A 14,221-nucleotide genomic window follows, 5' to 3' on the forward strand; every position below is an offset into this window, starting at 1 on the left:
CGGATGTTAATTTTAGCGGCCGCTGATAAGGCAAAGCCCCCGGATTATTGGCGCCATGCGACCACCAGACAGACGTCAGCGGACTCGAAACCTCTCTTTTCACCGTCTGGGAGCTTATCGCAGCCATCTGACTGCTTACACTCGCTTTCTATCCTTCCTCGCAGCATCCCAGGAGCTCCGCCAGCCTGTGACGGATGAACGCGCAATAACACGAGCCTAACTGCGCATTTCGCATCGCACCTCAGAGTATGGCTTCCTACTCCGCCATCGGGCCCGAGCCCACAGAGGCCGATCCTATGACTTCGAGTACGGGGTCGCTTCGAGGCAGACGGTGAGATACGCCCGTGTAGTCCTTATCGCACAAAAGCTGATGGCAGTAGGAGAGGTCGAGGGAAGCAAGACGTTGGATTCAAAGGCCAGGCGACATGGATATCAAGTGTCATCAACCTGGCAAACACCAGTACGCCTCCACCACACCAGTCCACAACAGCACGCTTATTGACCATGTACAGTCCTTGGTGCCGGCCTCCTTGCCATGCCCTCCGCGCTCTCCAAAATGGGCATCTTCCTCGGCATCTTCGTCATCGCGTGGGCGGGTGCAACAGCAGGCTTCGGTCTCTACCTCCAGACGCGATGCGCGCGGTATATTGATCGGGGCCATGTGTCCTTTGCGACGCTGTCACAGATGACATATCCGAACCTGTCCATCATCTTTGACGCTGCGATTGCGATCAAGTGCTTCGGCGTGGCTGTCAGCTACCTTATCATCATTGGAGATCTGATGCCGGGCGTTGTTCGAGGATTCGCGCCGGGTGCGAGCGACATTACGTTCCTGGTTGACAGGCAGTTCTGGATTACGGCCTTCATGTAGGTCGTCTGCTCTCAAGCTCAAGTAACATACTAACGACAACAGGCTCATCGTTATCCCCCTCTCCTTCCTCCGCCGCCTCGACTCCCTCAAGTACACCAGCGTCATCGCCCTCTTCTCCATCGCCTACCTTGTCATCCTAGTCGTAGCACATTTCCTCAAAGGCGACACCCTCGCCGACCGAGGTACCGTCCGAGTCTTCGAATGGGCGGGCCCCGTCTCCGCCCTCGCCGCCTTCCCCGTCATCGTCTTCGCGTACACATGTCACCAGAACATGTTCTCCATCCTCAACGAAATAGCAGACAACTCGCACTTCCAGACCACGACCGTCATCTTCGCGTCCATTGGCGGCGCATGTGGTCTTTACATCCTGACGGGAATTACGGGTTATCTATCGTATGGCGACAACATCCACGGCAACATCGTCTCCATGTACCCAACTGCAGCAGCTAGCACCATTGGCCGCCTCGCCATCGTGATCCTCGTCATGTTCTCTTACCCCCTCCAAATCCATCCTTGTCGCGCCAGCATCGACGCATGTCTAAAGTGGCGTCCAGGCCGCCTGCGCAAACACAAGCACAAGCAATCCGAAGTCGGCAGCCCATCTCGCAACTCACTCATCACCAATACCCCGAAGCCCTCGCCCCCGCCCAAAGCGAGCGAGATGAGCGATTTGAAATTCGCAGTCATTAGCACGGTGCTTATCATCCTGTCGTTTGTTACCGCCATGACAGTGAGTAGTTTGGAAAAAGTGCTGGCGTATGTGGGGTCGACGGGTAGTACGACTATTAGTTTTATTCTTCCCGGATTGTTTTATTACAAGATTAGTGACCCGGAGTCGTCGCATCATCAGCGGCTTGTTAAGGATGAGGATGATGAGGATGAAGGGGCCGACGAGGGGGGGTATGTTAGTAGGGAGGGGCATTCGAATCGCGATTTTAGGAGGGGATTGTTGAGGAATGGGGCGTTGGCGTTGAGTGTTTATGGGGTGGTGGTTATGGTGGTTTGTTTGGTTACTAATACTTTTCTTGTGGCGGCTGCGCATTGAGTTGTGGGTGTGAGAGGAAGAGGGAGAGAGTGAGGTATGTGTTGCATTTAGCTGGAGTTCTTTTTTTTTTAAACTCTCATAGCAAAGAGGGAGTTGGGGATTAGATTGGATGCGGGCATGACATGGGTTTGCTGGCGTTGGAGCTGGGATTTATGTTCGATGAGATCGCTTATCATCTTTCGTTGGTGCTGGGGGTTGTGTAAGCATACATGTAGCTGTAGGCATACTAGTGTGGAGTTGGATATACGAAATCTAGAAGAGAAGTACTATGGGTTTCGCTTTATGATTGTAGATTCTCTTATGCAATGTGTCTCTTGGCCTGGCCTTCCTAGACGTCTCTTGGCCTAATGATACAGAGTGGAATCTTATATACAGCGTTTAAGTAGCAGAGGTCACCGTTCGGGTTGTAATGGTCTAGACTCTCGTCAGTAGACTATATCGCCTACACTCTATTAGGAGTGATGACCGGCCCGAATTGAATGTGATGATGAGACTTCAAAAAGGACTCACATGGGTGTTAAGTTTGGGTTATCCTCTTCTGTCCACTGCTTCGGTAATGCGCATGACGTGAAGCATTGATCGTGGCCTCGGACAAGGTATAGCCCGCAATTCTCGATAACGATACCAAGTTTGATCCTGCAAGCCTCCATCAACCCAAACGAATAGTTCTTCTTTTCTTCGAACGAAATATAGTCTGCAATTCACGTTCCGCGGACTCGTCGATTGGAATGTGGCCCTCGAACCCTGGCGGACATTCCATTGCAAAAAGTATATGCCCAACTCGTTCGTAATAGTATTCTTTTTCTTGTACAACCATGATAAAGATGACATTAGCGGGAACAAGATCTGAAAGGTCTTCACATCTGCCTAACACTATACCCAACAGACTATGTTGTTCGAAGTCTGGCGCACAACTTTGCTGTGTAGGAACACCATTCCCATGCTTCTGATACAGTGAATGCATGGGAATTTTGACCACTCTCTCATCGCCTTGAAATCTAGCAAGATATCCGGAGCCGTCTTCATACCAATATTTGTGGTATCGGAATTCTTCTGCCCTATTAGGCATACACTGCACATCGACGGGTATTGTCCATGCTTCGATATGGATAAACTTGCCAGAGGAACCAAGAACACCCCAGTCTAGCGAGACGTCGCTCAGCTCGTCCATGTCCCAAAGAGATCCGTCACAGCTCTCTACAAAGACCTTCAATGGTCTTTCATTCCCGAGTTCAAGTCCACGCCAGCATAGCCGACCTTTATAATTGATCGGTGCGGTCCATCCAGCCCAACTCCACGTGGGGAACAGGCTACGCCTGGTACCCGGCACTTTATTGCACCAGGTGAGCCCCGCAGCGAAAGCCTCACCCCTGCTGCGATGCCTATTTTCCAGCGAGATTTCCGTCTGTAATGGCATGATGGGGATGCCCAGGTATTGATGAACGTGGTGCCTTCTCCTGTAGTTGTGAAACACACCCTCAAATGCGCGTATAGCATCAGAGTCGACAGATAGTTCTCTCCCACAATATTCCTCCAGAAGTTGGCAGATATTTGAATGGTCATCTTTACCAACCGCGGGCTGGTTGAGAAGATAATATACGCCATTTTCCTGGAAAGTATCGACGGTCTCATACGCAATACCGCTTCGACACTCATAAAGTACTTGTTGCTCTGTGAAAACAATGCGTCGGGTCGAAAAATAGCTCTCCTGATAGGTCCATGCTCGTCGCATCCACTTAGAGGCATTGATGAGCAGTCGCGGACTTGTTAGGGTTGATACATGGCATCGTCCATTGACCCAGGCAGTTGGTTGAGGACTTCTCGAGGTAGCACTAACTCCAGGTAGGCCAAAATGAGGATCAGTGCCTGCTGCAGCGATGATAGTCACGAACGCCTTTTGGTATATAAGGTCCATTTGACGGATCTGGACTTGTTTTTCATCATCCTCTTTCTGATTGATGCAATACCTGTCAATCCAGATGTATCGAAGACCGAGCTCCTTAGTGACTTTTAGAGCATCCGCAACAGTCCGTGGCAGGGTTGCGGGGAGTTCATTATGGACACACCGATCCCCATCGTCAGATCTGCTTGTACCCCATACATAGCTGAGCGCAGAATACGTATATGATGGCTGTGCTGACACAATCTTCCGCCGTTCACAATCGATCAACTTCATCTTTGCTGGCCACAGAGCCGATGTTTCACCTTGGGTGCAATATAACTTATGGTCCTCAGCACAACGGTGTATCCAACCTCGAATAATGTTGAAGTCGACCGACATTGCATCGATAGACAGTGCCCGTACTGAGTACACAAAAGGGTCCATCTTGGAAGCTGCAATAAACCCACGAGACAATCCCATGTCATGTATGTAATGATATATTGCGCCCGTGGGTAGCCTTGAAGTCCATTTCTCTTTGACTACAGCTAGTACTGGTCGGTCCCAACGATACATCCGTGGTGGAGGATCAATCAGGTATAGGAAGTAATCTTTCACCGGAGCGATATCGTAGCCCTCAATTGGAGAGTTATCGTAGCCGTCTATTGGGGAATTATCATCATCCTGTATCCTCACCGCATGGAAAAGGCGACACAATGAGCAGGACGATAGCTCAGCTTCTACCCCAAGTTCTCCAAGATTGATCAATTTTGTTGCTGTAGGCTTGCCGACAGCATCGACAAAAAGGCCCTTGACATATATGGTAGAACATCTAGAACAAAGGGTGCTCGGTTCTTGATGCACTGCTTCGCCCGATGTCTCGTATATGTCTCCATGTTGATGAGATCTTCTGAGAGACGACTCGTCAACTTGCTGGCGATGTAGCCTTCGAAGAAGGGAAGGCAGACGGAAAGTGGCATCTGTTCCACTGACTGGACGGTGTTGGTACTATCACGCACTAGAGCTGTGGGACTTACCTGCAGCGTCATCTTCTTTATGACGAGACTTCCACTTTCTTGTGATCCAGTTCCTTGCCTGATCTGCCATTGTTAGTGCTGAAACACAGATGGCGAGAGCTGCGGGGTAGAAGGGCTCCCAAGGCTGCTTCCTGCTGTATCTCCACGCCGGTCAGCTGTTCGATAAGCAAAGGTTAGGTAAGCACATGTACGCCACCAATTCTCGCTTGTACAACCCAATGACATTGCTTCGAAGACCATATGGCATGACCGAATAACTGCAGTCTTTACGTATCCTAGGCCTAGATAAAGATGTTAACCCTGTTGTTTACTATATTGTCACAAATTGTACAAGCGGATGTAGCTTTAAGATGATCGTCTAGAGCCAGAACACAAACTGTACTGCTCTTCTACGGCTATGTCCAAGGCCATGGTTTATGCTGATCGTGTAGGGTGATCCTTAGAAGCAAATGTACGAATGTTGAAGTTTCTGGTATTGTTACAGGTTATGCAGCGTGTATGTAGCCTCTCGCGGTCTGATCGAGGGCCTATCCCTTACAAAACAACTACTCTCACGCTGAGTCGTCTTACACTCATCTTGCAGGCCTTCCGTTCGTAAAGACTTCGTGTCGGATTGCCGTGGTATATTTCTTTCTTCTTTCTTCGTCCCGCAGAACCACGACAACCACTCCTGACGGATCCTTCATATTGGAGTGGTCCAAACGCCATCCACCCCTCTTTACGCAGCAGTCTCCTTAGTCCCACCCTCCATGTTCTCGACCACAACCTTCGGTTCCGCCTCTGCCGTGTTTTGCTCTTTTATCAATGACTTCGCCGCACTCCCGCTCTTGACCACCATCCCCGCAATCTTGCCCACCCGGTACTGCGGCTCCAGTATGCCAACCATGCTCAGTAACCGCCACGCCGTATCGCTAGGTTGAGCGCCTACACCGACCCAATACCGCGCGCGCGATAAATCGAGCTTAATGTCTTTCCATGGCCGGCCGTGTGTGTCGCCTGGTCGCGGGGGTTGTGGCTTGGGGTCGTACGTTCCGAGGACTTCTAGCGGGCGAGAGTTACGCGCTGTCCTGATTGTATTATTAGCATCGCGTTGGTAGAATCATTGGTGCGCTTTGCGTAGGCATGTAATCTGCGATTGAGGGCGATTGAAGTATTTGCGGACTTCCGAGATTCGCTTCGATGATTGCAAAAGAGGCGAAGACGTACCGTGCGTGTGCGACGACTATGTTGTAGAAGGGAGCGTGCTTCTTGCCGAAGCGTGCGAGTCGGATTCTTAGAACCATCGTGTGTTGTGTGGGGTTGATGCGACACCTGCGTTGGGGCGCGGGTGTGCTTGTTGGAGGTTTGGGTATATCTTTTTAGGGCCGAGGATCTGCCGAGACGGGTGGGCACGTGCGAAGAGGTGGCTATCTTGACATGAACAGCCAACAGTGTTGAGCACTGGGATTTTGTGGAAACAATATATTATTTATGCAGACATACCCGTTGTATAGTAGAGATTCCAAGTCAACAATGTCGTGGTGGTGTTGGATTGCTATTGCGTTCGCTCACCTCATCCTAGAGCAGTGATGTAATCGCAACACCATGAACTGTTTCGAGCATATGTGGACAAGCCTCTCTGTTCCAACATACACAACATTTCTGACTCTTGGAGATCGTCATGGCTCTTCGAGTAGGTAAATCTCTGCCTAAGTTTTATCAATAGCTAATACTCATTTTGATCACAGACTCTCTCCGCCAAAAGCGCGGCTGCGCTTGACCAAGAGCTCATGTCATCAGGCGCATTCTCTATCGATCAGCTGATGGAACTTGCTGGACTGTCAGTATCGCAAGCTGGTATGAAGCCATTGTATTAGAACAACTCCACTACACTAACAAATTCAGTCTTCAAACTCCAGCCCCTCAGCAAAGGCAAGCGCATCCTCGTAGCATGCGGTCCTGGTAACAATGGTGGCGACGGACTAGTCGCAGCTCGTCACCTCTTTCACTACGGCTACCAGCCTACAATCTACTACCCAAAGCAGAGCAAGAATGAGTTGTACCAGGTCTGTAAACTCGTCAAGCGCCAAAGGTATCTTAGCTTACATTTCACAGCGCCTCAAGAAACAACTCGAAGACCTCAAAGTGCCCTTTACCGAAGACTTCACCAGCGCACTGAAACAAACTGACCACATTGTCGACGCGATATTTGGCTTCAGTTTCTCGGGCGAAGTGCGTGAACCTTTTCCCAAAGTCATTGAAGCTCTAGCATCCACATCCGTTCCTGTCCTCGCTGTCGATGCACCGTCATCGTGGGACATTGAAGAAGGCCCAAGGGAATCCGGACCAGGCAAAGGCTTCATGCCGCCGGCTCTCATTAGCTTGACTGCGCCCAAACCGCTGGTCAAGAAGTTTACTGGCAGGCATTTTCTTGGCGGGAGGTTCTTGAGCCCGGAGATGGCGGACAAGTACAATCTTGATATCCCAGCGTATGAGGGGCTGGATCAGGTTGTTGAGGTACCTGTCGAGGGTGGAAAGCTATAAAATTTATCATCTCAGACATGATGCCAGACATCAATGTAAAATACTTTGCGCATCACGATCCATCTTGGGTGTTTTGGTACGTACCTGCTTGTTGTGACTAGCGTGGTTTCCCCGCAGAGCCGCGGTACGGCTAACAACGGTCTTGAGATGGCATCCGAACCCCAGCTTCGAATGCGCTTCGGCAAACATCCAAGTTGATTTCTTTCGAGGCGGAAGCCCGGAAGCTCTGTGTCTCTCTTGTTTCCCTCTGACGAGCAGTGTCATTGAGTTGAGATACAATAGCATACTACACAAGCCATCACGCATTCTACGCGACGTCTGAACACCGCGTACAGCAAACCTCCCCTCATATAAACCGAGTGCTGTATTGGCTTCCTCAGCCGAACGAGAACAAACCACACAACTCAAAATGGTCCCGAGAGCGCCCTCAAGAGAGGCGTTGACCCTGCTCAAGCATTCAGTCCGACCCTCAGTAGTCGTTCGATCGCAAACACAACGCTGCCTCCTCTCGTCCACCACACGTCCTACCCTGCCATCGCACGCGCAGTCTCAAATTCCTCAAAAGTCGATCCGAAACACAGCTACTTTTACACATTCCCACCATGCCGAAGCCGTCTCCGTCATCCCCACGACAGTCGATACGAGCAATGCAGACTTCAAAGAGAACAAGCGCCAGATGGACGAGGCAACCGAGAACCTAGTCAACCTGCACACCAAGATCGCGCAAGGCGGACCCCAAAAGGCTCGGGACAAGCACATACAGCGAGGCAAGATGTTGGTCAGAGACAGAATATCTGCTCTGATTGACCCGGGCACGCCGTTCCTCGAATTGAGCCAGATGGCAGGTTACGACATGTACGGCGAAGACGATGTGCCAGCCGGCGGCATCGTCACGGGCATTGGTACAGTCAACGGCGTGCAGTGCATGGTTGTTGCAAATGATGCTACGGTCAAGGGAGGTACATACTACCCAGTCACAGTGAAGAAGCATCTGCGAGCCCAGACGATCGCGCAAGAGAACAGGTTACCTTGCATTTACCTCGTCGACTCTGGCGGTGCGAACTTGCCTAACCAAGCAGACGTCTTCCCTGATGTAAACCACTTTGGGCGCATCTTCTACAATCAAGCGCGCATGTCTGCTATGGGCATCCCGCAGATTAGTGTTGTCATGGGACCATGTACCGCAGGTGGTGCGTATGTGCCTAGTATGAGCGACGAGAACATCATTGTTGAGAATCAGGGTCACATTTTCCTTGCAGGTCCTCCGCTGGTCAAGGCAGCGACTGGTGAAGTGGTCTCAGCAGAAGATCTGGGTGGAGGCAAGCTTCACAGCGAGGTCTCTGGTGTTACCGACTATCTCGCTGTTGACGACGCGCACGCGCTTGTCCTGGCGCGGAGGAGCGTTGGCAACCTCAACTGGCACCGCAATCAGACTGTCACTCAGCAGCCTGCATTCCAAGAGCCCCTCTACGACCCTCAGGAGCTGTCCGGTATCGTCGGTACCAACCTACGCCGTCAGATTCCCATCCACGAGATCATCGCCCGTATTGTCGACGGCTCGTCTTTCGATGAGTTCAAGCCGTTGTACGGCTCCACGCTTGTGACGGGGTTTGCAAAGATATACGGTCACCCGGTAGGCATTGTAGCCAACAACGGCATTCTCTTCAGCGAGAGTTCGCTCAAAGGCGCGCACTTCGTCCAATTGTGCGGAAAGCGACACATCCCCCTCATCTTCCTGCAGAACATCTCGGGCTTCATGGTCGGTCAGGACGCCGAGAAAGGCGGCATTGCAAAGAACGGCGCGAAGCTCGTAACGGCTGTGAGCTGTGTTGATGTACCCAAGTTTACTGTCGTTGTAGGATCTAGCGCTGGCGCTGGAAACTACGGCATGTGGTGAGTCTACCCCTACCTCAACTCTTCACGGAAACACGGCTAACATATTCCCAGCGGCCGCGCGTACTCGCCACGTCTCCTCTTCACCTGGCCCAACGCAAAGACCTCGGTCATGGGCGCGGAACAGCTGTCGTCTGTCATGGAAGCCGTTGGCAAGAAAGTGGATCCTGCGCTAAAGGCACGGATCGAGCACGAGAGCGAAGCGACATTCGGGTCGGCAAGGTTATGGGACGATGGGATCATTCCACCGGAACATACACGCAGGGTGCTTGGCATGGGATTGCAGATGGCGTGTGGTGGGCAGAACAAGGGCGTGGAGAAGGAGAGCACTTGGGGTGTATTTAGGATGTAGATGGTGCTAAGGGTAGGCTGAGCGAGGGAAAGCTAAGGGTGGAGCGTCGTGCAAGCCGCGTCAAAAAACGCGCGTACGAGTTGGATGTTAAAAAGCTTGATGTTCGCAACCTTGACCTCGACCTGTGTTCCATTTTTTTGAGCTCCATTTTTTGTGTTTCCATGTTGTTTCTGGCCTTGAAGTGCGCAGGCTAATAATATCCAAGGGTCATGGATCGCAATCTCCGGACGTACCCATAGAACCCTGACATCGGCTTGGCGTCGGTCTTGGCAGGCGGCCATCAAGACAGCGGACCGTGGCTTCAAGCACGCTCAAGTGCTGCAAGCTTGCTTGGAAAACGCTTGGGAACGATTTACCATCAACGACGCATGCGAGATGCGCTCTACTGCGCCTCAGCAGCGGCTCGCGAAAGCAGTCGGCCACTGAGAAACGCATTCAAACAAAACAAATGCAGGTGGATCGACGCCAAGTCAGGCGCCTGCGCCACAGATTTTCCCTGCCTGCGCCCCCACCTAGGTACGGTACTCGGGATCCCCCTCAGTTTCAACCCAGATGGCGGGCCCTATTCGACGAAAAATACGTCGACTCGCACGGTACAGGTGCCGGTTGGCCGTCGCACACGGTGGAATGTGGCTTGTGACGAGTCGAGGCCCATCGCGCACCAGCGCCTGTGTGTGTATGTGTGTGTGTGTGTGAATTACAAGTTGACCTGCCTTTACGAGGTTTAGGCCAGGCTGAAAGGGAACCGCCAGCGCGCAGATTGATTTGCTGACTGCATCCAATAAGTCGCATTCGACGTCCAGCCACCGGGGTAATCGCATGAAGGCAAAGGCCCGTGTTCACGGTAACAAAGTTGCAAGTTGCCGCCATCCGTATTCTTTCGTCAGGCGCGAGCGACGATCGCTCCCGCCCTCTCTTTGTCACATCCGTCATCAAACCAGCTGGACGCCTGTTTGCTACCAACTCAACCACTCACGCTCGCTTTTTCCTCTCCGCCCGTTCCTCCGCAGCCGCCTTCCGCTTTCTTGTTCCTGTATACCCTCGCAACCCAGCCCTGTACACCACCTCTCTCCCTCTCTCTCGCTGCTTTGTTTGCTTGATCCCGCCACAGCGCGCTCAACTCTCCCCACTTGGTCTCACGCACTTGCGGGGTAGCCATTCGTTAGCATTGTTCTAGCCGCAAGGCACATGTCGAGATGAGGTTATTCAGCCCTGCGCGAGCGCTAGCGGCGCTCTCTCTGTTGTCAACAGATGTCGTGCGACCCTTCACCCAGGCCATTGTCCTCGATCCCAATTCCGAGGGTAAGACGCTGTTGTCGCGCAGCTGCGCAAATCTATTCAAGTGTCGGATGTGCTGACGTCGTGTCACAGCTTCCATCAAGGATGTTTCTAGTCAGGTCGCCAAACAGCTCGTTGCGCAGTATGCGACCATCGACGACAAAGGCATACACGTACTGGGAGGTTATCCCGGTATCCTCTACCCACCCTACTACTGGTGGCAGGCGGGTGCCATGTTCGGCACTCTGCTCGACTACTGGCACTACACCGGCGATGACCAGTACAACGAGATGGTTCGCGAGGGACTGATACACCAGTTCGGAGAGCATCAAGATCTGGTATGCATCCATGTGTACTGTGTCTGAAGTGTATCGCTAACCTTTGCAGATGCCTTCGAACCAGTCCAAGAACGAAGGCAACGACGACCAAGTCTTCTGGGCCTTCTCCATGATCGCCGCCGCCGAGTACAAGCTCAAGGACCCTCCCTCCGACCAGCCCGGTTGGCTCGCCATGACACAATCTGTCTTCAATCAATTCGTGGGCCGCTACCAGAAGGAGGTTTCAGACGGCACTTGCGGCGGTGGCATGCGGTGGCAGATCTATCCGTGGCTTAATGGGTGGACGTATAAAAACACTGCTTCCAACGGAGGACTTTTCCATCTCGGCGCTCGATTGGCAATGTACACAAAGAACGATACGTATGCTAGGTGGGCGGAGAAGGCTTTCGATTGGATGGCGCAGAGTCCTATATTGCCTGGAGATGGGCAGGTGTACGATGGAACGAGCATTACGACGAATCCTCCGTGCCACGACGCTGACCAAACGCCCTGGACCTACAACTACGGTATCATGATTGCCGGAGCTGCATACGTAAGAGATCATCACGTGTACAATTTACGATCCGCATACTAACATATCGCAGATGTACAACTACACCAACGGCGCCGAAAAATGGCGCACCGAACTTACCAAATTCATCAACAAAGTCGCCATCTTCTTCCCTGAAGAAAAAGGCGGTGTCATGGTTGAAATTTGCGAAGCGAACCAAGTCTGCGACGCTGATCAAGAATCCTTCAAAGCCTACCTCGCCCGCTGGCTCGGCATCACCATGCAAATGGCCCCTGAATTCACGCCCCAGATCCTGCCCAAGTTGCAGAAATCCGCCGTCGCCGCTGCTCAAACGTGTGAGGGACCGTCCCAACACAACGGCGGGCCCCATCAGTGCGGTATGAAATGGTATGCCACCGGTTTCGATGGCATCGGTGGCGTGGGCCCGCAGATGACGGCGCTCAATGTCATCTCAGTGCTGAATGCCCAGCGGGTGCCGCCGCCGTACAGTAGGGATACGGGCGGTACTAGTGAGGGCAATCCGGGCCTGGGCAGTGGCAACGACGATGATCGTCTGCCCAAGTTTCAGAGCGAAATTACCACGGGGGATAAGGCGGGGGCGGCGATATTGACGATTTTGATGTTCGGCTTGTTTGCGGGAGGGGCTGTGTGGATTTTGATGTAATAAAGGGTGGTGGAAAGATGGAAGGACAATGGGGCTCCTTTTCTTTTTTTGGTTATACCCCCATTGCAAGATATATGCTGGTATGATGGGATGATACGTGTGTGTTTGTTCTGGGCTTAATCTTTTGCGATGGCTCTTTTATGGCGTTATGGGTGGGGATGGAATATGTGAGTGCGAGATTCATGTGTATATTTGATTATCTGAACGCAATATGATTGAGCATTCTCATTTTCACGCTAGAGAAAGTACGGGTGGAAGGTGAGTGGTGTCAAGAGCTGCGAGGTTATGAGATATGGTTATCTTTACTATGAGATGGTGACACTAGGGGACTGTTGTAGTGATTGGTATGTCCACCACCTCGTCGTTCTACTGTGTAGAAAGGTATTGTGGTGATGGTGTTACTGAACCGTTTGATGCTGGTAAGATGCTAATATGAGATACTGTATGAGTCACTGTTTAGAAACGGCAGGAAACATATTCTTCGTGTAGCCGAGAAGGGAGAATACCCTATCACAAAAGTCTCAAGATAGAATTCAGTCGGAATACCTCTGTCATTCGTTCCGAGGTGGATCTAGATACCAAACCCCTTGTACCATGCCCTCAGGTCACCTACTACACATTTGTTACCAAACTGTTATGAGGCAGCCCACGTAGACAGCCCAAGGCACACAAGACACCTAGACACACCCGCCACTCCTCTAGGTACCCTTACAGCCGTCTGAACGAAAAGTTGGGCCCCCCACCCTCTCCACACGCGTACAGCAGCTGTCCGCACCACCCAGAAACTGGAGGCAAGTGTTGTGAAACTCCGGGCCTCGGATCTTCTGATTGTATGGCTCAGCGACGCAATCTTTGCCATCTAACAGGAATGAAGATTAGTTCCTCCCTTTGCATATAAACGGACCCCGGAGGAGAAAGTTGATCAGCAACTCAACTCACCAAATGCACGGTTGTTAAAGGCGGCGCAGGCCTTTGTTGTTGCACACGAGTTTTGCACTCCACGGACGTGGCAGAAGCAGCGATCCCAGCTTTCGGCACTGGCAAGACTGAAAAAGCCCAGACTTGAGAGGTTTATCAGTAAATAGATGGATAGGTCGGACTTTTGGGAGTCTTACAGGGAGAGTTGGATTACGGTGGTGAGCTTCATGATGGTTGGCGTTGATTCTTCGAAGAAGTAGATGTAGTGCCGAAGAGAAATACAACGGAGTAGGCTGAGGTCCAAGGTTGAAGAGCATGTAGCTGTGTTTATATATCTCTATCTTTAGCGAAGTGCAAAAGGGCTACATGTGTGCATCTTCCAAGAATGAGATGATAGTTACGAAAGCCTAATGTTGAGTACCTTGAACTTTATCGTAGACTGAGGCTGTCAAAGTTCCTATCTTGTTAAAGTTTGACTTGGATCTGTGCTTACAATGATAGTAATTATATGTATCACTCCGCTGCTAGCTCCTCGGCATGCTAGGCTTTTAGTTAGTGCTTACATCTTGTTGGTAGCGAAATCCTGCTTCTATGACTAGACCCTCGGTTCTAGCAGATGATATGTTTAAAAGTACTGAATTCAAACGCGTTGAAAACAGGCCTGACCTACTAGGCTTCAACAATATATCTTCCTACTTGCTGTAGATCATCAGATCCTCCGACCGCAAAATGCGGTCTGAGTCTTGTCATTTGCGTTTATGATCAAGCATTGCATTAAGAACTGAGATAACCTCGACTGTATCAAGATGGTACTTTCTTATTCGAACCTGACTTTGGGTTTGATTCTAGATTCTAGTACGCTTTTACTTTCACAACGTATTTCGATAATCGTTAACTTTATTGCGAGTGCAG

At 51.3% G+C, this 14,221-nt stretch overlaps 5 protein-coding genes across 5 annotated transcripts; 3 read left to right on the forward strand and 2 right to left on the reverse strand.

Annotated features, from left to right (window-relative positions):
- Positions 1–60: 60 nt before the first annotated feature.
- Positions 61–2,193, forward strand: CC77DRAFT_971207 (hypothetical protein). Its single transcript, XM_018535831.1, has 4 exons — positions 61–331; positions 381–460; positions 513–867; positions 914–2,193. The coding sequence occupies exons 1-4, from the start codon at positions 249–251 to the stop codon at positions 1,914–1,916; spliced, it is 1,521 nt and encodes a 506-aa protein (XP_018382123.1). The 5' UTR covers positions 61–248; the 3' UTR covers positions 1,917–2,193.
- Positions 2,185–4,922, reverse strand: CC77DRAFT_1098281 (HET-domain-containing protein). Its single transcript, XM_018529939.1, has 3 exons — positions 4,833–4,922; positions 2,427–4,787; positions 2,185–2,330 (listed from the first exon to the last, which is right to left on the reverse strand). Exons 1-2 carry the CDS (start codon positions 4,900–4,902, stop codon positions 2,566–2,568), a joined length of 2,292 nt encoding a protein of 763 aa, XP_018382124.1. The 5' UTR covers positions 4,903–4,922; the 3' UTR covers positions 2,185–2,330; positions 2,427–2,565.
- A 133-nt stretch (positions 4,923–5,055) lies between these two features.
- CC77DRAFT_1024038 (ribosomal protein S16) lies at positions 5,056–6,364 on the reverse strand. The gene is made up of 2 exons (XM_018525785.1): positions 6,039–6,364; positions 5,056–5,899 (listed from the first exon to the last, which is right to left on the reverse strand). Exons 1-2 carry the CDS (start codon positions 6,113–6,115, stop codon positions 5,551–5,553), a joined length of 426 nt encoding a protein of 141 aa, XP_018382125.1. The 5' UTR covers positions 6,116–6,364; the 3' UTR covers positions 5,056–5,550.
- CC77DRAFT_388258 (meiotically up-regulated gene 182 protein) lies at positions 6,305–7,595 on the forward strand. Its single transcript, XM_018531484.1, has 5 exons — positions 6,305–6,504; positions 6,560–6,668; positions 6,717–6,877; positions 6,927–7,431; positions 7,503–7,595. The coding sequence occupies exons 1-4, from the start codon at positions 6,493–6,495 to the stop codon at positions 7,353–7,355; spliced, it is 711 nt and encodes a 236-aa protein (XP_018382126.1). The 5' UTR covers positions 6,305–6,492; the 3' UTR covers positions 7,356–7,431; positions 7,503–7,595.
- A 169-nt stretch (positions 7,596–7,764) lies between these two features.
- On the forward strand, positions 7,765–12,391 carry CC77DRAFT_1034211 (hypothetical protein; the record flags this gene model as incomplete). The annotated part of the gene is made up of 5 exons (XM_018526849.1): positions 7,765–9,248; positions 9,303–9,583; positions 10,972–11,216; positions 11,266–11,748; positions 11,801–12,391. The coding sequence occupies 5 exons, from the start codon at positions 7,765–7,767 to the stop codon at positions 12,389–12,391; spliced, it is 3,084 nt and encodes a 1,027-aa protein (XP_018382127.1).
- Between the last annotated feature and the right edge of the window lie 1,830 nt (positions 12,392–14,221).

This window comes from Alternaria alternata, assembly GCF_001642055.1.
Source record: "Alternaria alternata strain SRC1lrK2f unplaced genomic scaffold CC77scaffold_21, whole genome shotgun sequence".
NCBI lineage: Eukaryota > Fungi > Ascomycota > Dothideomycetes > Pleosporales > Pleosporaceae > Alternaria > Alternaria alternata.

Excerpts from the sequence above, each read along its gene's own strand:
- CC77DRAFT_971207 (XM_018535831.1), top strand. The coding sequence starts at position 249 with ATGGCTTCCTACTCCGCCATCGGGCCCGAGCCCACAGAGGCCGATCCT. Across the intron at positions 332-380 it reads GGGTCGCTTCGAGGCAGACG|GAGAGGTCGAGGGAAGCAAG; the intron begins GTGAGATACGCC and ends TGATGGCAGTAG. Across the intron at positions 868-913 it reads TTCTGGATTACGGCCTTCAT|GCTCATCGTTATCCCCCTCT; the intron begins GTAGGTCGTCTG and ends TAACGACAACAG.
- CC77DRAFT_1098281 (XM_018529939.1), bottom strand. The coding sequence starts at position 4,902 with ATGGCAGATCAGGCAAGGAACTGGATCACAAGAAAGTGGAAGTCTCGT. Across the intron at positions 4,788-4,832 it reads TAAAGAAGATGACGCTGCAG|TCAGTGGAACAGATGCCACT; the intron begins GTAAGTCCCACA and ends AACACCGTCCAG.
- CC77DRAFT_1024038 (XM_018525785.1), bottom strand. The coding sequence starts at position 6,115 with ATGGTTCTAAGAATCCGACTCGCACGCTTCGGCAAGAAGCACGCTCCC. Across the intron at positions 5,900-6,038 it reads ATAGTCGTCGCACACGCACG|GACAGCGCGTAACTCTCGCC; the intron begins GTACGTCTTCGC and ends TAATACAATCAG.
- CC77DRAFT_388258 (XM_018531484.1), top strand. Across the intron at positions 6,669-6,716 it reads ACTGTCAGTATCGCAAGCTG|TCTTCAAACTCCAGCCCCTC; the intron begins GTATGAAGCCAT and ends TAACAAATTCAG. Across the intron at positions 6,878-6,926 it reads GCAAGAATGAGTTGTACCAG|CGCCTCAAGAAACAACTCGA; the intron begins GTCTGTAAACTC and ends TACATTTCACAG.